This window comes from Salmo trutta, chromosome 1 (genome assembly GCF_901001165.1).
Source record: "Salmo trutta chromosome 1, fSalTru1.1, whole genome shotgun sequence".
NCBI classification, from domain to species: Eukaryota; Metazoa; Chordata; class Actinopteri; order Salmoniformes; family Salmonidae; genus Salmo; species Salmo trutta.
Window position 1 is genome coordinate 54,204,851 of NC_042957.1, and position 22,526 is coordinate 54,227,376.

The window sequence follows — 22,526 nt, forward strand, 5'->3', positions numbered from 1 at the left end:
CTTGTAAGTTAAATTCATCTTTGATGTTTTTTATGCTGTGATGTTCTTGCTTTCTATAATAATGTGAGTGTTACCACAGACACAGCAATTGATACAGCGATTTTGATGTCCCTTAAATCCCCACTAAAATAATAGAACTTGGTGGATTAGCCAATGTGGGTGAAAATCCAGCACTTTCACAAAGAAGAAATGAGGAATATACTTTATGTATTATTATTTAACTACATGTAACAGTTAAATAATGTAACATGTAACGTAGTTAAATAAATCATTTTGGGGCGGCGGGAGCCTAGTGGTTAGAGTGAAAGGTTGCTGGATAAAATCCCCGAGCTGACAAGGTAAAAATCTGTCATTCTGCCCCTGAACAAGGCAGTTAACCCACTGTTCCCTGGTAGGCCATTATTGTAAATAAGAATTTGTTCTTAACTGACTTGCCTAGTTAAATAATAAAACGTACATGTGAGTGAAAATAGCTGCAAGTAGCAATAGAAGTATTGCTGTCTGTTAGTTTACTTCAATCAGGGCAGGGGTGGTAGTGTTGGGGGGGAAGTATTAAAAAAAATTAAATATTAAACCTGTCATTTTCTATCAGTGTCAATAATTGCTTGTGATTGAAATTGTATGCACTTTATGGATTACTGAAACTGCTGCTGAAAGTATTGGCCTGTTATATTACATGCTTCCTTTCCATTGCAATTAACACTTCTACATTAATGTGGATGCTACCATGATTGTGGATAATCCTGAATAATGATGAGTGAAAAAGTTACAGAGGTATAAATATCAACCCCCCCAAAAAAACACTAACCTCCTCTGTTAATGTAGTGGTGAGAGGTTCGCATGTCTTGCGGATATATTTGTGCGTCTGTAACTTTCTCACTCATCATTCACGATTATCCGTAATCATGGTAACATCCACATTAATGTAGAAGTGTTTAGAAACATATTCTATTCTTATTTACAATAAAAGTGACTCCAAAAGGACACAATACATTATTTACCATTCATTTCTATTGGGCACAAAATAATCAGAAACACATCCAAAATAAACAGCAAATGCATCCAACAAGTTTTTAGTCACAAGCTTAATGTAGTCATTGCGTGCTAGGAATATAGTACCAAATACTTAACTTTTTACTACTTTAATACACATAAGTGAATTTGTCCCAATACATTTGGGGGATAATGTACACTACCATTCAAAAGTTTGGGGTCACTTAGAAATGTCCTTGTTTTTAAAAGAAAAGCACATTTTTTGTCCATTAAAATAACATCAAATTGATCAGAAATACAGTGTAGACATTGTTAATGTTGTAAATGACTATTGTAGCTGGAAACGGCTGAATTTTCTTTTTAATAGAATATCTCCGTAGGCGTACAGAGGCCCATTATCAGAACCATCACTCCTGTGTTCCAATGGCATGTTGTGTTAGCTAATCCAAGTTTATCATTTTAAAAGGCTAATTGATCATTAGAAAACCCTTTTCAAATTATGTTAGCACAGCTGAAAACTGTTGTTCTGATTAAAGAAGCAATAAAACTGGCCTTCTTTAGACAAGTTGAGTATCTGGAGCATCAGCATTTGTGGGTTCGATTACAGGTTCAAAATGGCCAGAAACAAATAACTTTCTTCGAAGACTCATCAGTCTATTCTTGTTCTGAGAAATTAAGGCTATTCCATGTGAGAATTTGCCAAGAAACTGAAGATCTCGTACAACGCTGTGTACTACTACCTTCACAGAACAGCGCAAACTTGCTCTAACCCAGGGGCGAAAATCTGATATCAACTTTGGAGGGGACAATTACATGAAATGTTCTCAAGAGCAATTCCTGAGGGGGACACCAAAAGTAGTGCTGTAACACATAGCCTACATTGTAATATGGTAAATGTATATTGAGGAACCAAAGAAATAAGGTGTTTGCCGTACTCCTAACTACCGGTACCCAAAACTACTCACAACAGCAATACCATTGCCTTTAACAAATCTTAGTTCAGTCACCAGTTTAAGTTGAGAGTGGGGGTATCCATGGCATTTTCCAGTTATGTTCCTATTTACAAGTAAAGAAAATTGAGAACCTTTCATAATGTTGCCAAACAAAGACTCAACAAACTTACCTGAGACTCCCTGTCTCTGCCAGTCTGTCCCTGCATATCTGTCCCCAACTCTGCTGTCTGTGTGCCAACTGTTGCCTGCTCTGCCTAATGACATCATTGTGAAACATTTCCATTAGAATTTCATTTCTTTCTTATGAACATTTTATCAACTAGTCTTTGAGATATTAGGCTACTAGGGTTCTTACTATGCGTTTTGGTGTACTGAAAAATACTCTGATGTCCGTCTTTTATTTTTCTGCCATTTTTCTACCTGGCTGGCTGGCTGGCTACACACACGCACAGTGTGTAGGTTATTTACAGTAGGAGATGGGCTTCTATCATCTTATCTTCTATCATTCTATTTGGGCTTCGATCTAAAAGGTAGCTAGCAAATGTGAAACGGATTAAAATGACAAGAGTTGACAGCTGTATGAGTTCACCATTTACACAACATATGCTGCAACCTTTTGTAATTTTAATAGTTTGTTTCATATTGGCTGGCTTCCAACAATAGCTGAATTTGCAAAGCTAGCGAGCACCAATTCCGTTTCAGTGGTGTTTGCTATAATCTTTGCTACCCGGGTTAAATAAAGGTGAAATAAAATAAATAAATAAAAGTTCCCTTGCGACAATTTAGCTTTTGCAACGAGACCATTAAATATATTTAAGACAATGGTAGAAGAGAGTGTAGTTCTGTTCAGTTTGGACTTCAGTTTATCGCTAACCTTATCACAGGGACTTTGAAGCACTAACTTACATCATCTGCATGCTGATCTTGGAATAAATTGACAATAGCAAAGATTCCATCTTTGACGACGCCACATAAATGGAATAGGTACTAGCTAGCTTAATAGTTCATATTTGCGCGCTAGCTCTGCATATTCAGCTAGTGTGTGTGCGCGATTGACTAGATTAACCTCACGTCAGTTACTTTCATTGAGTGCCTTTCAGACAGTAGACAGGACCCCTCTGTTACCTTGCCAACTAAGGAACTGGCAGTGGATCAAACCATTGTGAGGCAAAGGGTGGGGGGGTTGCAATCTTTTTAAACTTAAAAGTGCGCTATTAAGTGTCTATAATCAGCACAATTGCTTTCATTGCGTATTATTAATATTATTTAAATTACATAGTTATGTTTCAGTGATATATTGGGGGGGACAAATCATATTTTTCCCAGGATGGGGGGGTCGTGTCCCCCCCCCCGGGATTTCCGCCCCTGCTCTAACCAGAATAGAAAGAGTAGTGGGAGGCCCCGGTGCACAACTGAGCAAGAGGACAAGTACATTAGAGTGTCTAGTTTGAGAAACAGATGCCTCACAAGTCCTCAACTGGCCGCTTCATTAAATAGTATCTGTAAAACGCCAGTCTCATCATCAACAGTGAAGAGGCAACTCCGCAATGATGGCCTTCTAGGCAGAGTTCCTCTGTCCAGTGTTTGTGTTCTTTTGCCCATCTTAATCTTTTCTTTTTATTGGCCAGTCTGAGATATGGCTTTTTCTTTGCAACTCTGCCTTGAAGGCCAGCATCCTGGAGTCGCCTCTTCACTGTTGACTTTGAGACTGGTGTTATCCATCCACAATGACGGGGCTACAGTGGAGCGGGTCGAGAGCTTCAAGTCTCTTGGTGTCCAAATCACTAAGGATTTAAAATTGCCCACAAAGTCGTACAGTCGTGAAGAACGCGTGACAGCGTCTCTTCCCCCTACAGAGGTTGAAAAGGTTTGGCAGGGGTCCTCAAATCCTCAAAACGTTCTACAGCTGTACTACTGAGAACATCTTGACTGGCTGCATCACTGCTTGGTATGGTAATAGCACCATGCTTGATTGCATGGCGCTACAGAGGGTGGTGTGGACAGCCCGGTACATCACTGGAGCTGAGCTCTCTTCCAACCAGGACCTCTATATCAGGCGGTGTGAAAGGAAGGACCAGAAAATTGTTAAAGACTCCAGCCACCCAAGCCACAGACTGTTCTCTCTGCTTCCATATTTCAAGCGGTGCCGGTGCATCAAGTCTGACACCAAGAGGCTCCTGAACAGCTTCTATCCCCAAGCCATAAGACTGCTGAAGATCTAACGAAATGGCTACACGGATTAACAGAGTTGACTCTTGAATTTTATTTTTGCACTGTCTCTATGCACACTGACAGGTCCCTATACACTCACGCACACTGACACTCCAACACACACTCACGCCATCATTTTCTCACACACATAATATGCACATACATTTATACTGACTCTACAGTCTACTGCTGCTTCTCTGTTTATCATATATCCTAATGCCTAGTCACCTTACCCCTATACATATCTACCAATGGAGGTTGGTGTCACCTTAATTGGGGAGGACGAGCTGTGGTGATGGCTGGAGTACAATAAGTGGAATGGTATCAAACACATGGTTTCTATGTGTTTGATGCCATTCTATTTGCACCATTCCAGACATTATTATGAGCTGTCCTCCCTTCAGCAGTTTCCATTTTATTTATTTAACCAGGCAAGTCAGTTAAGAACAAATTCTTATTTACAATGACGGCCTACCCAGGCCAAACCCTAACCCGGACGACGCTGGGCCAATTGTGCGCCGCCCTATGGGACTCCCAATCACGGCCGGTTGTGATACAGCCAGGAATTGAACTAGGGTCTGTAGTGACACCTCTAGCACTGAGATGCCATGCCTTAGACTGCTGCGCCACTCACCCAAAGATCTACCTCTATTACTCCAGTATCCCTACACATTGTAAATATGGTACTGGAGCTGACTGACCCTGTATATATTATTCTTACTTACTTTCTCATGTTCTTCTTATTTCTTATTTCGCGTGTGTTTTTGTTCTACCTTATGTTATTTATTGTTATTACATTGTTATTCATTACAGTTTTGTTGGGTTTAGGGCTTTGCAAGAAATGCATTTCCCTGAATTTGTGTATGTGACAATAAACACCTGAAACTTGTCACTTGATGTCCATTGATTAAGTTGTTTGATATCCACCAGGCGTCGCACTATCATAAAAAACATGCTTTCATACCAGTCCTGTAAAATAATTCACCTTTGAAGTTGCCTAGGTTTGAGTGGTTTATAATAGATCACATTTAACATGTGTGTAGCTAGGTCTATACTACCCTGCGTCTTTTCTCACACATACGTATTCTACATTGTTAAATTGCTAGTTGTGTGTTATTTTAGGCCTACCCCATCTATTCCCTCTTTATTTATAACCCCTCCCCTCCGCTTCATTAGCTATATCACCGCCATCTGACTCTAGTGAAAGTCAATTAAAGCGTCGTGGGGAAACTGTTTATACTCTATTCCTTGACTTGAGACACTCGCTCAGGCATGGAAGCTGCATGCAGAGGGGTGGTGAGGTTGTGCGCAGTCGTAAAAAAAAAAAATGAAAAAAAGAAGACAAATACCTCGCCATAAATCGTGGCAAGCCGTCTTATATTTACACGTAAACAATCCCCTAAAAATAAACATACCAATTTACACGATAAATGTTTACGAAATTCAAAGATTTAAATGTAATCTATCGGTAATGACAAAAGTCGTAAAAATACATTTGAGGTAGGCTACTCTAAATGAAATGCCACTGTGTATGTTATGGTGAAAAAAAGAGAAGGGAGGTGCAGGAGGGAATACGACAGAGGAAAAGGAGGGGAATGTAGAGAGGGCAGATCTAGGACCCGTCTAAATTGTTTACCCCTATCGTAATCTTAGCACATGGAGAAAAAACTGACACCAGATCAGTGCACTCTCTGCGGCCCGTTCCACACCACACCAATCGGGACGTACACGATTGAGAGGAAATCGTGTTCCTCACCAGTCCGAACACGCCACTAGAATTCACTGAACATACTGCGAGAAAAAGAACGGTGGTAAAAAGAAGACTAGGAGAAAGAGAAGGTGGAAGCAAAGAAGGGCTTAAAATATATATTTGGTTGGGAGCGGAGGACGCATTGGCGTCGCAAGGAGAAGATTAGTGATTAAAATAATTTCCTAACATTTTCTATATTCGGCGAAGATAGGAGTATCGTTAGCTAGCTAGCGGAATGTGTAGCTAGCTAATTAGCAAGGAATTTGTGTTTTGTATTTACGTGTATTTACGTGTTCTATTGTGACTAATTTTCTAACGCTAGTAATCGTGTGAAATGTGCACGAGCCACACATGGTCATGGTCTGTATTGATTAGACAATAACAATCTTGCTAGCGGTACAATACATTTGGCCAAGAAGACCAGCTACAATCAGCTATTTGCACATTCAAGGAATAGCATTCCTTATCCCAGAATAGGGAAGAAGTCAAAGGTTTTAAAAAATTAGCTAGACTTGTAAGTGTAGACTATCTGCCGTCCAATGTTAATGTCGACCGACGTCGCATCCATAATGTTACCCGTTACTCGGGGAATGATGGACCGGGAAAAGGACATTGATACAGCAACTGGACCCCACTTGAACACGACCGGGGGTCCAGCAGCAGTAGTCCGGGGAATGAAACGAGGGGATCCTGAGCAAACAGCTGCAGTTTTGACCGAATTAGCAGGAGCAGAGTGCAAACGGCCAAGGATAGACGGGACGGTGGGTGTTTGTGACATTGGACAGGTAAGGAGTAGAACATCAACAAATGAAGCCAAATTGCTGTATGTTTCCGTTCAATGTGTTGTTTTCATTGAATGTGTGCAACGTTTTCATTGAATGTGTGCAACATTGTAACCCCTGCATTAGACGATTTCATTTCAATAGCACGCTACGTCTATTGTTTCAAGAACATCAGTGGGTCATGATTCTGCTGACAGGCAGGCCCACCCATCAAAAGCATGCCTCGTCGCATCAACTGCAGTAACGAACGTGCGGTAGAATTACAATCTAGGTACAAAACGTGTCTTGCACATTGTTCTGTGCTCGTGGCAGCTAGACTATCACCATGATTATGGCCGAGGCAAAGGTAATATGATAGCCCACAGCTTCTCGGCAATGACAGTTAAGCTACAGCATAGATCCGACGATACGTAAAGGCCTTTCATGCATTTACGTGCACTGCACATATGTACACACTGATATTCCCGCCTTTACCACGATGTTCTGTCTTTGTCGGTGGACATCGCATCAAAGCCACCGATACAGGAGAGAACCCGCATTGGGAACAGTCATTTGTGCCAGTCCCCCTGGTCTGTGATTGGAGCTAGGTGCTAAAAAGAGGAGAGAGACAGGGGGTTGGGGGAGGGGTCACTATGGGAGAGACAAAGAACAGACCCCTATTCGTGAATAAGGGAGTAGGAAGGAAAGGGTCTTTAGGATACCTTGCCTCTAGCTATGGGCCTCTCCATGACTTGACTGCTGATACAGCATAGCAACAGTGCTCTGCTCTTCGGCTAACCAGTGATATTACACGCACATACAGTATTTGTAAGCATCGTTGAAAATAGCTGACAAAGTGTTTTTGTTTGAGGCTGCGGTCAAACATGGTTCTGGGTCAGCTGTGGATAATTGAATCCTGGGGATTGGGAAAATGCATCAATTGGCACTGCTGCATACCTATTGCAATGACAAATGGGCAGGCCATGTGTCTCACACCATATAATGGATGAATGGTGATGACAAAAGGTTACGTGTAGATGGTGTGACAATGAGAGGTACAACAGGATCTCACTGCCAATCACTTATATTGATCTCCTGCCATTGTGGGTCAGGCTGGAAATACGTCCACAGGAGAGAGGGAGGAAACTGGAGGATAGAAGGCAGGATTTACAGTATGAGAGAGAACATTTTAACGCGAGAGAAGGAGAAAGATGTAGAAAAATCCTCTATGCAGCTTAGGTTTGACGATAACGAAGGGTAAACATTAGGAAATGACGATGGTGGTTCTTAATGTTATTAGACTGGATTACATCATCCAGTCCTGTAGGTGACACCATGTTCAGTGCTGAGAAGATGAGTTCACTAAATATTTTTGGTGTGGCGATGGATAGCTATTTGATGTTCATTGCTACCCAGAGGACAGGATGGGTAACAGCCTAAATCATGGGTGACATATTAAATGAGAGAGGAGTGTCCTCATCTCCATCCTCTTCTTTTGTTTCCGTCATCCTCCCCCTAAGGCATATTTCCAGATTGCTAATTAACTCCTGGTCCATAGAATTTGAGTGTGCACTGCCAGTGAGACAAACCTTCCCACCCCTGCTCACTGTCTCTACCGTCCAATCTCTCTCTCTCTGTTTCCCACTATGCAGTATTGATGTGCCCTAGCCTAGTCCAGCCTGATAGTGTACAGTGTGCTGTATATGCCTCCCTCCAGCTCCCCGAGAGCAGATTTATCCTATCGTTGGCAGTAAAGAGGCTTTGTGTCGCGCTAACGAGATCAAAGCTCATTTAGGAGAGGGCATTAACCAGACTGATCGCTTCAAGGGGAGGAGAGTAAAGGGGGGAGAGGGTGGGCGAGTGTTGAAGGGGAAACTATGATATAAACAAACCATTAAGATGCTACAGTTTTGCACAGATAAAGTCCAAAGGTGCAGTATTTTTTTAAACTATCAGGCTACCAGGGAATGTTGACTAGTAATAGCGGGAACATTGGCTGTCATTAAAACCCCAAAGGAAAAAAGTAGGAGTTATAGTGTGCAGCACACTAGTGGACACTCACTAATGGTTGTCGCTGAACTTTGAGCGCAATGCAACGGTGTCACCCTTGACCTTTCACCCCTTGAGATAAGCTCAAAATTGTCTTCAAGATGTTGCTCAACACAACAGTGCTCAAACTTTCCCCCCCTTTTTTTACAGTCCGCCACTCATTTAATCAGATGCAGGGCCTGCCACTTACACTCACATGTTAACTCTGGACACTGGTTATTGTTGTCACCTCCCCTTCTACCCCGCTGCCCCCAAACTGTCATATGTACTTCCATCTCCGCCCGCGAATGTCTCCCTGTCGGTAACGTTGATTCATCCCGTCTTCTTTCTCCTTTATTTTGTCCCCTCTGCTCCTCAGCGTATCACCCTCTGTCCGACCCCTCCATCCCTTCATCCCCTGTCCCCTCTGCTCCTCAGCGTATCACCTCTCTGTCCGACCCCTCCATCCCTTCTTCCCCATCCCCCTCCTCCCTCACCATCTGTTGACCTCATACCATTTTGCCCTCCTCCCTCCACTGCTCTCTTTTTCTGTCCATTTGCTCCAACTCTCAATTTCTTGACTTTTCCTAAAATAGAAAGTGGGGGGAGAGAACCCAGCAGAGCAACGCCTTTTAGTTGAGCATACAGAGAGAAAGTCACTGTATGAGGTGTGTCTGTACATTTCTGATCCGTATGGTCTGGAGCTCCTGGCCCTTAGAGCAGCCACACCTCATAACTACCCCTCTACTGTAAATGAGTGTAATTAATACCAAAGTGGATGGTACCCTGTTAAATTACTGTCTGTATCTGCATGGAAGAGGGTGTCATGAGTTTCGTTGAGCGTAATAAAAGCTTGAAAAACTTTAGACTCAATGGGGACCTGAAATGCAGACCAAAGCGCCATATGCCCCGCAAAAGAAAGTGTGTGTGTGTTTTAACAATGAGTATCAAGTTCAGACCCCCCTCCCCCACCCTTTAAGGAAATATAAGTCACATGACATTCTTGGGGTATGAGTCATTGTCTCCATTTCTTGGTCTCTTCTTTTTGCTGTATTTTTCACTTCTTGTCTTTGTCTTTCTTAATCCCCACATTCTTCCACCCCTGTCTTTCTCTCCTAATTTCCATCTCACTCTCTTGTTCTTTCTTTTCCCTCCATCCCCCATTCGTCTCCCTCCCCCTTTCCTCCAGACAGATTGATTCCAGATGTTACCAAATTCTTCTCCCCTCCCTCCCCCTGTTCTAACCTAAACTCCTCCCTCTTCATCCTGCCTTTCTACTAGAACAAATCGTTTTTTTACTGCAACCTTGTTATGTATTGAATCGTGTGGGGTAGTTCTGGTTTCCAAGTGATGCGCTACATAGTTTTTTCACCGATGGTGCCTTGTCAGAGTTACACACTCGGGTTTACATTGCCAGAGGCATTGGAGACCTGCGTCCTTTCAAATGTTCAGTGTGTCGCATCTTCATCAGTCGTCCACTGTCCAGTCTTTGAAGACTACCAGTGTTTTTACCTCGTGTGTTGCTGAATACAGCACTGTCCGTTCGGCGGCTCTCCCACTTTAATGCGGCGCACTGAGGAGTATGTTCCCCCAGGGGACGAGGCACGAGGGGGAAATTGGTTCCAGATGAAACAGGAAGTGGAGAGGGGGAGACAAAGAGAGGGCTGTTTTATGTAGGAGAGGGAGACCGGACACTGCTGGACTGAGTAGCATACATCTCACTCCTCTGGCATGGGTCATGTATGCTATAGTCTGTACTGTCCAGACAGCATCACACATCAGTCTGTCACTCACTTCTGCTGCTCACTACTTAAACGCTTTCTGTGCCCCGTCAAATGTTGTCCCTCTCTACTTGTTTGATTGACCTCATTCCCCTTTCCTTCCTCTTTCCCCTCCCTGTTTTTGCTCTGCCGCTCCCTCCCTCTACCACTGCCATGTCTCATTGTGGTGTGGCTGTGGAGCCCCATCCAGGGCTAGTGCAGTAAGCACAGCCAGCGCAGCTAGCTTTCTGAGAGGGCATCTCTCCCGTGCTGTCGCCATGGCATCCTGAGTCGGGCCTTTCCCATGATTGGTTGAAAAAATTGTAGTAGGGAGGGACCAATTCCCCCAGGAAGCAGGTCGGGGCAGAAGCAGGAGGTTACCTCTGTCTGGTTACAATGAAGAGGCCACGACCACCTTTTTACTACATTACACCAGCACTGGCTGCTCACTGAATGGAAGCTAATGGAGATACTGTATGAATTTAAAATGAGTTGTTGACTCTTGTCTTTTAGCACAAGCACAATGGAAACATTTTCACCCTTTTTAACACATGTAGGATGTTCCACCCTCCTTCCTCTGAGCATGATTGAAAAGGCCGGAGTCTTGTTACTCTGCCTATTTTCTCTGCACAGTGTACTGCTCGCATGCCAGACAGGATCGCTGGAATCCTCTCTCCTTACTGTTGTCAATATCATCGTTTGGTTTAACCTTTCCCCTATTGTTATATCCTGCCCCCTCTCCCCCATTCTTTTCCCTCCTCTTACATTGCAATGAACAATGGCTCTTCTGCCAGGGGGAGAGGGAGGGGTGACAGAAATAATCTAATTAGAAGTAATTACAGATCAATTAACCACAACACTAGATTCTGGGGCATGGATGGGGGAAGGGTGCTCTTTGTTGTTGTTGCAGAGTGCAAATTGTTTTGTCTGCTGTATAAGGACCTGGCCTGGCCTGGCTGCAGAATGATTCACCAGCTGCTCTACATGGTTGAGGCAGCGCTCAGGGTCTAAACTAGAGGTCGACCGATTTATGATTTTTTTTCCACGCCGATACCGATTATTGGAGGACCAAAAAAGCCGATGCTGATTTAAAAAAAAAAAAAAATTGTATTTATTTATTTGTAATAATGACAATTACAACAATACTGAATGAACACTTTTATTTTAACTTAATATAATACATAAATACTATCAATTTAGCCTCAAATAAATAATGAAACATGTTCAACTTGGTTTAAATAATGCAAAAACAAAGTGTTGGAGAAGAAAGTAAAAGTGCAATATGTGCCATGTAAAAAAGCTAACGTTTAATTAAGTTCCTTGCTCAGAACATGAGAACATATGAAAGCTGGTGGTTCCTTTTAACATGAGTCTTCAATATTCCCAGGTAAGAAGTTTTAGGTTGTAGTTATTATAGGAATTATAGGACTATTTCTCTCTAACCGATTTGTACACTGCTCAAAAAAATAAAGGGAACACTAAAATAACACATCCTAGATTTGAATGAATGAAATAATCTTATTAAATACTTTTTTCTTTACATAGTTGAATGTGCTGACAACAAAATCACACAAAAAGAATCAATGGAAATCCAATTTATCAACCCATGGAGGTCTGGATTTGGAGTCACACTCAAAATTAAAGTGGAAAACCACACTACAGGCTGATCCAACTTTGATGTAATGTCCTTAAAACAAGTCAAAATGAGGCTCAGTAGTGTGTGTGGCCTCCACGTGCCTGTATGACCTCCCTACAACGCCTGGGCATGCTCCTGATGAGGTGGCGGATGGTCTCCTGAGGGATCTCCTCCCAGACCTGGACTAAAGCATCCGCCAACTCCTGGACAGTCTGTGGTGCAACGTGGCGTTGGTGGATGGAGCGAGACATGATGTCCCAGATGAGCTCAATTGGATTCAGGCCTGGGGAACGGGCGGGCCAGTCCATAGCATCAATGCCTTCCTCTTGCAGGAACTGCTGACACACTCCAGCCACATGAGGTCTAGCATTGTCTTGCATTAGGAGGAACCCAGGGCCAACCGCACCAGCATATGGTCTCACAAGGGGTCTGAGGATCTCATCTCGGTACCTAATGGCAGTCAGGCTACCTCTGGCGAGCACATGGAGGGCTGTGCGGCCCCCCAAAGAAATGCCACCCCACACCATGACTGACCCACCGCCAAACCGGTCATGCTGGAGAATGTTGCAGGCAGCAGAACGTTCTCCACGGCGTCTCCAGACTCTGTCACGTCTGTCACATGTGCTCAGTGTGAACCTGCTTTCATCTGTGAAGAGCACAGGGCGCCAGTGGCGAATTTGCCAATCTTGGTGTTCTCTGGCAAATGCCAAACGTCCTGCACGGTGATGGGCTGTAAGCACAACCCCCACCTGTGGACGTCGGGCCCTCATACCACCCTCATGGAGTCTGTTTCTGACCGTTTGAGCAGACACATGCACATTTGTGGCCTGCTGGAGGTCATTTTGCAGGGCTCTGGCAGTGCTCCTCCTGCACCTCCTTGCACAAAGGCGGAGGTAGCGGTCCTGCTGCTGGGTTGTTTCCCTCCTACGGCCTCCTCCACATCTCCTGATGTACTGGCCTGTCTCCTGGTAGCGCCTCCATGCTCTGGACACTACGCTGACAGACACAGCAAACCTTTCCACAGCTCCCATTGATGTGCCATCCTGGATGAGCTGCACTACCTGAGCCACTTGTGTGGGTTGTAGACTCCGTCTCATGCTACCACTAGAGTGAAAGCACCACCAGCATTCAAAAGTGACCAAAACATCGGCCAGGAAGCATAGGAACTGAGAAGTGGTCTGTGGTCACCACCTGCAGAACCACTCCTTTATTGGGGGTGTCTTGCTAATTGCCTATAATTTCCACCTGTTGTCTATTCCATTTGCACAACAGCATGTGAAATTTATTGTCAATCAGTGTTGCTTCCTAAGTGGACAGTTTGATTTCACAGAAGTGTGATTGACTTGGAGTTACATTGTGTTGTTTAAGTCTTCCCTTTATTTTTTTGAGCAGTGTATTTCATATACCTTTGACTATTGGATGTTCTTATAGGCACTTTAGTATTGCCATTGTAACAGTATAGCTTCCGTCCCTCTCCTCGCTCCTACCTGGGCTCGAACCAGGAACACATCGACAACAGCCACCCTCGAAGCAGTGTTACCCATGTAGAGCAAGGGGAACAACTACTCCAAGTCTCAGAGCGAGTGACGTTTGAAACGCTATTAGCGCGCACCCCGCTAACTAGCTAGCCATTTCACATCGGTTACACCAGCCCAATCTTTGGAGTTGATAGGCTTGAAGTCATAAACAGCGCAATGCTTGAAGAATTGCGAAGAGCTGCTGGCAAAACGCATGAAGGTGCTGTTTGAATGAATGCTTACGAGCCTGCTGCTGCCTACCATCGCTCAGTCAGACTGCTCTATCAAATCATAGACTTAATTATAACATAATTACACACAGAAATACGAGCCTTTGGTCATTAATATGGTCGAATCCGGAAACTATCATTTCGAAAACAAAACGTTTATTATTTCAGTGAAATACGGAACCGTTCTGTATTTTATCTAACGGGTGGCATCCCTAAGTCTAAATATTCCTGTTACATTGCACAACCTTCAATGTTATGTCATAATTATGTACAATTCTGGCAAATTAATTACGGCCTTTGTTAGGAATAAATGGACTTCACACAGTCCGCAATGAGCCAGGCGGCCCAAACCGCTGTATATAACCTGACTGCTTGCACGGAACGCGAGAGAAGTGACACAAATTCATGTTAGCAGGCAATATTAACTAAATATGCAGGTTTAAAAATATATACTTGTGTATTGATTTTAAAGAAAGGCATTGATGTTTATGGTTAGGTACATTGGTGCAACGACAGTGCTTTTTTCGCAAATGCGCTTGTTAAATCATCACCCGTTTGTAGAAGTAGGCTGTGATTCGATGAGAAATTAACAGGCACCGCATCGATTATATGCAACGCAGGACACGTTAGATAAACTAGTAATATCATCAACCATGTGTAGTTAACTAGTGATTATGATAAGATTGATCGTTTTTTATAAGATAAGTTTAATGCTAGCTAGCAATTTACCTTGGCTTCTTGCTGCCCTCGTGTAACCGGTAGTCAGCCTGCCATGCAGGCTCCTCGTGGAGTGCAATGTAAGGCAGGTGGTTAGAGCGTTGGACTAGTAACCGGAAGGTTGCAAAAACAAATCCCTGAATCCCCCCCGATCAAGGCAGTTAACCCCCGTTCTTAGCCGTCATTGAAAATAAGAATGTGTTCTTAATCTGACTTGCCTAGTTAAATAAAGGTGTAAAAAAAAAAAAAATCGGTGGCCAAAAATACCGATTACCGATTGTTATGAAAACTTGAAATTGGCCCTAATTAATCGGCCATTCCGATTAATCGGTCGACCTCTAGTCTAAACCAAAAGGGTTATCATGCTAACTTGCATAATCCTTTGTGAAATGTGCCCCCTTAAGTTCCCTGCTTCTTTCCTGCACCATACGTATTTTCATAAATGTATTGGTCTGTAGGGCTGGGATCTGCCAGGGACCTCACGATACTTAGGTGCCGATATGATATGTATTGCGATTCTCACGATTCTATATGTGTTGCGATTCCAAACGTATTGCTCACCATACGTCTGCTGCAGAGGGACTAGAGCGAGCCATGAGAAAACGAGTTTTGATGAAAGTGCTGAAAACAAGATGGAGAACAAGCTAAGAAGGAAAAATACAAACATAATATTGCGATATTGTCAAAATGATGGCAAAAATGATATCCTGATATCTTACTGTATACATTTTTCCCCCATCACAAGTAACAGCTAGGCTATTTCTCCTCTGGAGCATATTACTTTGTTAGGGGTGAAGATTGGAGCTGAAAAGCGACTTCACTGCAAAATGTTAGACTCCTGTTGAATCACATCACATTTTACAAACCCTTACCTCTCTCTTTTTTTTACTTTTTTTTTAGAACAACGACCCTTTAACCCCAGGTTTCCTTGGATACCCACCTCACAGCCAGGTAAGAGTACCATCTTACTGAAATCTCCTTTAATTTAGATATAATTGATGGATGTTTCATGAAACACATTATAGTACTTCAGAAGGCCCAACACGAACACAGCCTACAGAAACTGACGACATTTTCCACTCTGAATCAATTTGATCTGCCTGGCTACTGTGCGCACTTTTCCACAATCCACATTCCCCTGCTCTCTTTCCCTTTCTCTCTCTAATTTCTTGTGCTCTCCTTCCATATCGAGTGGTGCAGCGGTCTAAGGCACTGCATCTCAGTGCAATAGGTGTCACTACAGTCCCTGGTTCGAATCCAGGCTACGTCACATCCGGCCGTGATTGGGAGTCCCATAGGGTGGCGCACAATTGGCCCAGCGTCATTGGGTTTGGCCGGGGTTTTAAATATCGGTTCCAGTAATGAGTTCCTTATGTGCGCCAGACAGGCCTGTTTCTGAGAGTCTCTTATCTGCCTGGGAGCAGCAGCACAGTGCTGTGTCTTCTGTCTGTTGTCATGGCTGATATGTGAGTGCAGGTCTCTGGCAGAGCCACAGGAGGGGGGTGTTGGTCTGCCTGCCTGCCCTCCTTCTCCTCAACATGATGGGTCTCCACAGCTTTATCTCCATTATGTGTTTTTTCCTCCAACGTGCGTTCCTCTACCCCTGCCATCTCCTTTCTTGGGAATGCAGCTCGCTCGCTGCTTGTGCTAGAGAGAGGGGGGGAGGGGTGGATGGAAAGCAGGAGAGAGGGAAAGTGAGAGGAGCAGAGGATGGAGACTGTAGCAAGTGAGCCACCATATTGAAGTTAACCTTTCTGTGGTGAGGTAATATATAGGCTAGACCAGTGGTATTCAAAGTTGGGGTCGCGACCTGAAGTGGGGTCATGGGGGAACTGCAGTGGGGTTGCCAAAATATATTTTTTTTATAAAAAATTAAGAGTGCATATTATTGTATAGGAGAATGTACAAATGTTTTTAGGAAAGATAATTTTTAAAAATACAATTTTATTGAGTAAATGTAATTGTTCTTTTAATTTTGATAAGAGATGAAAATGTAACGAATTGAAGATTATTTGTTGATGTAAAAATCATTTTACCAATGTTAGATTTGGTGAGAAATCCCTGCGAAAAAAATGGGGACGCCAGAAATTCTTGATGAGGGAATTGGGTCCCAGCTTAAGAAGTTTGAATACCATTGGGCTAGAAACATCTGAAATAACATGCATTTGGTAAGGTTGTAAAAATAGTTAGGTTCCCATGTGTTTGTTTGGATCATAACTTATTTGATTCAAGACTAGTCAAACATACAACAAATGTTTAAATAATTTAATGCTAGCTAGTTGTTAGTGATGTAATCGGGTACACATAGGAGTTGAGCCGGTTGTCATGCAAAGTGTTGGAGGAGTTAGTCTAGCCTACCTACACTCTAGCTGGAGTTCCTATGAGCTGGTGTGCATTGGTTGATCTGCCTGTAAGTTTGGCTGTGTCAGTAGGGACAATGTTTATAAAAAAATATATATATATATTACCTTTATTTAACTCGGCAAGTCAGTTAAGAACAAATACTTATTTTCAATGACGGCCTAGAAACAGTGGGTTAACTGCCTTGTTCAGGAGCAGAACGACAGATCTTTACCTTGTCAGCTCGGGGATTCGATCTTGCAACCTTTCAGTTACAAGTCCAACGCTCTAACCACTAGGCTACCTGCCGCCCCTGCATGGTGGCTTAGCCGAAACCCTACGTATGTGGGTTTGTCTGGAGGTTGGTAGGGTCCTGTAGTATGAGTCTAGTGCCTCTCCTCATCACATTTAGGCTACAGAAGCCTTGATGATTGATGGTCCTAGTCAGTCAGTATATATATTTTTATTTATTTTTATTTCACCTTTATTTAACCAGGTAAGCTAGTTGAGAACAAGTTCTCATTTACAACTGCGACCTGGCCAAGATAAAGCAAAGCAGTGCGACACAAACAACAACACAGAGTTACACATGGAATAAACAAGCGTACAGTCAATAACACAATAGAAAAAAAGAAAGTCCATATACAGTGTGTGCAAATGGCATGAGGAGGTAAGGCAATAAATAGGCCATAGTAGCGAAGTGTTTACAATTTAGCAAATTAACACTGGAGTGATAGATGTGCAGATGATGATGTGCAAGTAGAAATACTGGTGTGCAAAAGAGCAGAAAAGTAAATAAAAACAATATGGGGATGAGGTAGGTAGATTTGATGGGCTATTTACAGATGGGCTATGTACAGCTACAGCGATTGGTTAGCTGCTCAGATAGCTGATGTTTAAAGTTAGTTAGGGAAATATAAGTCTCCAGCTTCAGCGATTTTTGCAATTCGTTCCAGTCATTGGCAGCAGAGAACTGGAAGGAAAAGCGGCCAAATAAGGTGTTGGCTTTGGGGATGACCAGTGAAATATACCTGCTGGAGTGCGTGCTACGGGTGGGTGTTGTTATTGTGACCAGTGAGCTGAGATAAGGCGGAGCTTTACCTAGCAAAGACTTATAGATGACCTGGAGCCAGTGGGTCTGGCGACGAATATGTAGCGAGGGCCAGCCGACGAGAGCATACAGGTCGCAGTGGTGAGTGGTATATTGGGCTTTGGTGACAAAACGGATGGCACTGTGATGGACTGCATCCAGTTTGCTGAGTAGAGTGTTGGAGGCTATTTTGTAAATTACATCGTCGAGGATCGGTAGGATAGTCAGTTTTACGAGGATATGTTTGGCGGTGTGAGTGAAGGAGGCTTTGTTGCAAAATAGCCAGGAGCCGATTCTAGATTTAATTTTGGTTTAATTCAATATGAATCTAGAAGGAGAGTTTACAGTCTAGCCAGACCCCTAGGTATTTGTAGTTGTCCACATATTCTAAGTCAGAACCGTCCAGAGTAGTGATGCTAGGGTGCGGGCAGCGAAGGGTTGAAAAGCATGCATTTAGTTTTACTAGCGTTTTAAGAGCAGTTGTAGGCAACGGAAGGAGTGTTGTATGGCATTGAAGCTCGTTTGGAGGTTTGTTAACACAGTGTCCAAAGAAGGGCCAGATGTATACAGAATGGTGTCGTCTGCGTAGAGGTGGATCAGGGAATAACCCGCAGGAAAAGCGACATCGTTGATATATACAGAGAAAAGAGTCGGCCTGAGAATTGAACCCTGTGGTACCCCTATAGAGACTGCCAGAGGTCCGGACAACAGGCCCTCCGATTTGACACACTGAACTCTGAGAAGTAGTTGGTGAACCAGGCGAGGCAGTCATTTGAGAAACCAAGGCTGTTGAGTCTGCCGATAAGAATACAGTGATTGACAGAGTCGAAAGCCTTGGCCAGGTCGATGAAGACTGCTGCACAGTAATGTCTTTTATCGATGGCGGTTATGATATTGTTTAGTACCTTGAGCGTGGCTAAGGTGCACCCGTGACCAGCTCGGAAACCGGATTGCATAGCAGAGAAGGTACGGTGGGATTCGAAATGGTCAGTGATCTGTTTATTAACTTGGCTTTCGAAGACTTTAGTATACAGTGACCACATAGTGCTGTATCTGCCTCTGATGATATAGAAGCGAATACGTTTGACTGTGGGGTCAGTAGTGTGTTGTGCAGTAGTGTGTTGTGCATTTGCTGCAGCAAAATCACATCCATACCTGAGGACCACAATGGAAATAAGCCTTCTGGCTTTATCCTTTTAATTTGTATGTATGTATTTTTGCTTCGTAAACAACATGTGTGGACTAACAGGCCCTTTAATTTTTTTTTTTTTTTTTAATTTAACCTTAAACCCAGTTAAGAACAAATTGTTATTTACAATGACAGATTTTTACTTTGTCAGCTCGGGGATTGGATCTAGAAACCTTTCGGTTACTGGCCCAACGCTCTAACCACTAGGCTACCTTCCGCCCAAAGATAACATCAACGTTGGCAGAGGTGGGATTCAAACCCACACCTCCAGAGAGACTGGAGCCTAAATCCAGCGCCTTAGACCACTCGGCCACGCTACCCAGTTTAATAACAATACAGAGAAAGACAATTGAGAAATAAAAGAAAAGTAAAACACGTAATAATAGATACAAAATGAGTAACGATCACTTGGTTCTATACCACGGGTGCCAGTACTGAGTTGATGTGCAGGGGTACGAGGTAATTGAGGTAGATATGTAGATATAACTATGAATAAGGCGACAGATGGTAAACAGTAGCAGCAGCGTACGTGATGAGTCAAAAGGTTAGTGCAAAAAGGGTCGATGCAGATAGTCCGGGTAGCTGTTTGGTTAACTATTTACCTAACTATTTAGCAGTCTTATGGCTTGGGGGTAGTAGCTTTTCAGGGTGCTGTTGGTTCCAGACTTGATGCAACGGTAGGTCTGACACCTTCTGGTATAGAGGTCCTGGATGGCAGGGAGCTTGGACCCGGTGACGTACTGGGCCGTACGCACTACCCTCTGTAGCGCTTTGCGGTCGGAGGCCGAGCAGTTGCCGTACCAAACGATGATGTAGGCAGTTAAGATGCTCTCAATGGTGCAGCTGTAGAACTTTTTGAGGATCTGAGGGCCCATTCAAAATCTTTTCAGCCTCATGAGGGTGAAGAGGTGTTGGTGTGCCCTCTTCAAGACTGTGTTGTTGTGTTTGGACCATGATAGATCCTTAGTGATGTGGACACCAAGGAACTGAAAGCTTTCGACCCGCTCCACTACAGCCCAGTCGATGTGAATGGGGGCGTGCTCGGCCCTCCGTATCCTGTAGTCCACTATCAGCTCCTTTGTCTTGCTGAAAATGTTTTGCCTCCAAAACGTCCGGTGAATGAGCACATCAATTTCCAAAAATACTCATCATAAACGTTGAGAAAATTTACAACAGTTATTGAAAGAATTATAGATACACTTCTCCTTATTGCAACCGCTGTGTCAGATTTCAAAATAGCTTTATGGAGAAAGCACATTGTTCAATATTCTGAGAACAGAGCTCAGCCATCAAAGCAAGCTATACAGTTACCCGCCAAGTTCTGGAGTCAACAAAACTCAGAAATAGTATTATAAATCTTCACTTACCTTTGCTGATCTTCATCGGAATGCACTCCCAGGACTCCCACTTCCACAAGAAATGTTTGTTTTGTTCGATAAACTCCATATTTCTGTCCAAATACCTCCGTTTTGTTCGCACGTTCAGATCACTATTCCAAAGGCACAATGCGCGAGCGCAAAACCCTAGACGAAAAGTCAAAAAGTTCCATTACCGTTTGTAGAAACATGTCAAACGATGTTTACAATCAATCCTTAGGGTCTTTTTTTAATCATAAATCTTCGATAATATTCCAACCGGACAATAGCATATTCATTACAGAGGAAAAAGAAGGAACGGCGCGCCTGTGTGACCGCGCAGTAAACAACTCATTGGCCTCAGGCAGTCCACTTGTTGAGTCAGCTCTTATTCTCGCCCCAGTCACAGTAGAAGCATGAAACAACATTCTAAAGACTGTTGACATCTAGTGGAAGCCTTGGGAAGTGCAAAATGAACCCTAAGTCACTGTATAGGCAATCACTTGAAAAACTACAAACCTCAGATTTCCACACTTCCTGGTTGGATTTTTCTCAGGTTTTTGCCTGCCATATGAGTTCTGTTATACTCACAGACATCATTCAAACAGTTTTAGAAACGTCAGAGTGTTTTCTATCCAAATCTACTAATAATATGCAGTTTACTACGGGCACGCCTTTTATCCGGACGTCAAAATACTTCCCCCTACCCTAGAGAGGTTGTTGTCCTGGAATCACACTCATTATAGGCTGTTTCATCGTCGTCTGTGATCAGGCCTACCACCATCGTGTCGTCGTGAAACTTATTGATTGTGTTGAAGTCGTGCACAGCCACGCAGTTGTGGGTGAATAGGGAATACAGGAGGGAACTAAGCACGCACCCCTGAGGGGCCCCCGTGTTAAGGGTCAGCATGGTGGATGTGTTGCCTGCGCTCACCAACTGGGGGTGGTCCGTCAGGATATCCAGGGTCCTTAGCTTAGTGATGAGCTTGGAGGGTACTACAGTGTTGAACACTGAGCTATAGTCAATAAACATTATTCTCATGTAGATTTGTCTTTTGTCCAAATGGAAAAGGGCAGTGTCTAGTGCAATAGAGATTGCATTATCTGCGGATCCCGTCAGAGTGGTATGTGAATTGGAGTGGGTTCAGGGTGTCTGGGATCATGGTGTTGATGTGAGCCATGACCAGCCTTTCAAACCATTTCATGGCTACAGATGTGAGTGCTACGAGGCGATAGTCATTTAGACAGGTTACCTTGACATTCTTGGACACAGGGACTATGGAGTAGAGGTCGGCCGATTATGATTTTTCAACGCCGATACCGATTAATCGTCCGATTTTATATATTTGTAATAATGACAATTACAACAATACTGAATGAACAATGAACACTTTTATTTTAACTTAATATAATACATCAATAAAATCTATTTAGTCTCAAATAAATAATGAAACATGTTCAATTTGGTTTAAATAATGCAAAGAAGAAAGTAAAAGTGCAATATGTGCCATGTAAAAAAAGCTAACGTTTAAATTCCTTGCTCAGAACATATGAAAGCTGGTGGTTCCTTTTAACATGAGTCTTCAATATTCCCAGGTAAGAAATTTTAGGTTATAGTTATTATAGGACTATTTCTCTCTCTACCATTTGTATTTCATATACCTTTGACTATTGGATGTTCTAATAGGTACTTTAGTATTGCCAGCCTAATCTCGGGAGTTGATAGGCTTGAAGTCATAAACAGTGCAATGCTTAAAGCATTGCAAAGAGCTGCTGGCAAACGCAGGAAAGTGCTGTTTGAATGAATGCTTACGAGCCTGCTGCTACCTACCACCGCTCAGTCAGACTGCTCTATCAAATCATAGACTTAATTATAATATAATAACACACAGAAATACGAGCCTTCGGTCATTAATATGGCCAAATCCGGAAACTATCATTTCGAAAACAAAACGTTTATTCTTTCAGTGAAATACGGAACCGTTCTGTATTTTAT

The 22,526-nt window shown here is 43.1% G+C and overlaps 1 protein-coding gene and 1 non-coding gene across 4 annotated transcripts in view; one reads left to right on the forward strand and one right to left on the reverse strand.

Moving 5' to 3' along the window:
- The first annotated feature begins 5,790 nt into the window (after positions 1 to 5,790).
- The window catches only part of LOC115200473 (RNA binding protein fox-1 homolog 2), a 54,015-nt gene continuing 37,279 nt past the window's right edge, over positions 5,791 to 22,526 (forward strand). For all 3 annotated transcript variants that reach the window (XM_029763573.1, XM_029763591.1, XM_029763583.1), the window contains exons 1-2: positions 5,791 to 6,692; positions 15,457 to 15,507. In XM_029763573.1, the coding sequence (XP_029619433.1) occupies positions 6,447 to 6,692; positions 15,457 to 15,507 (297 nt within the window). In that variant the 5' untranslated portion in view covers positions 5,791 to 6,446. The remainder of the gene's footprint in view (positions 6,693 to 15,456; positions 15,508 to 22,526) is intronic.
- On the reverse strand, positions 19,414 to 19,495 carry trnal-uag (transfer RNA leucine (anticodon UAG)). The gene has a single exon. It is a non-coding gene; the product is annotated as a tRNA-Leu (tRNA).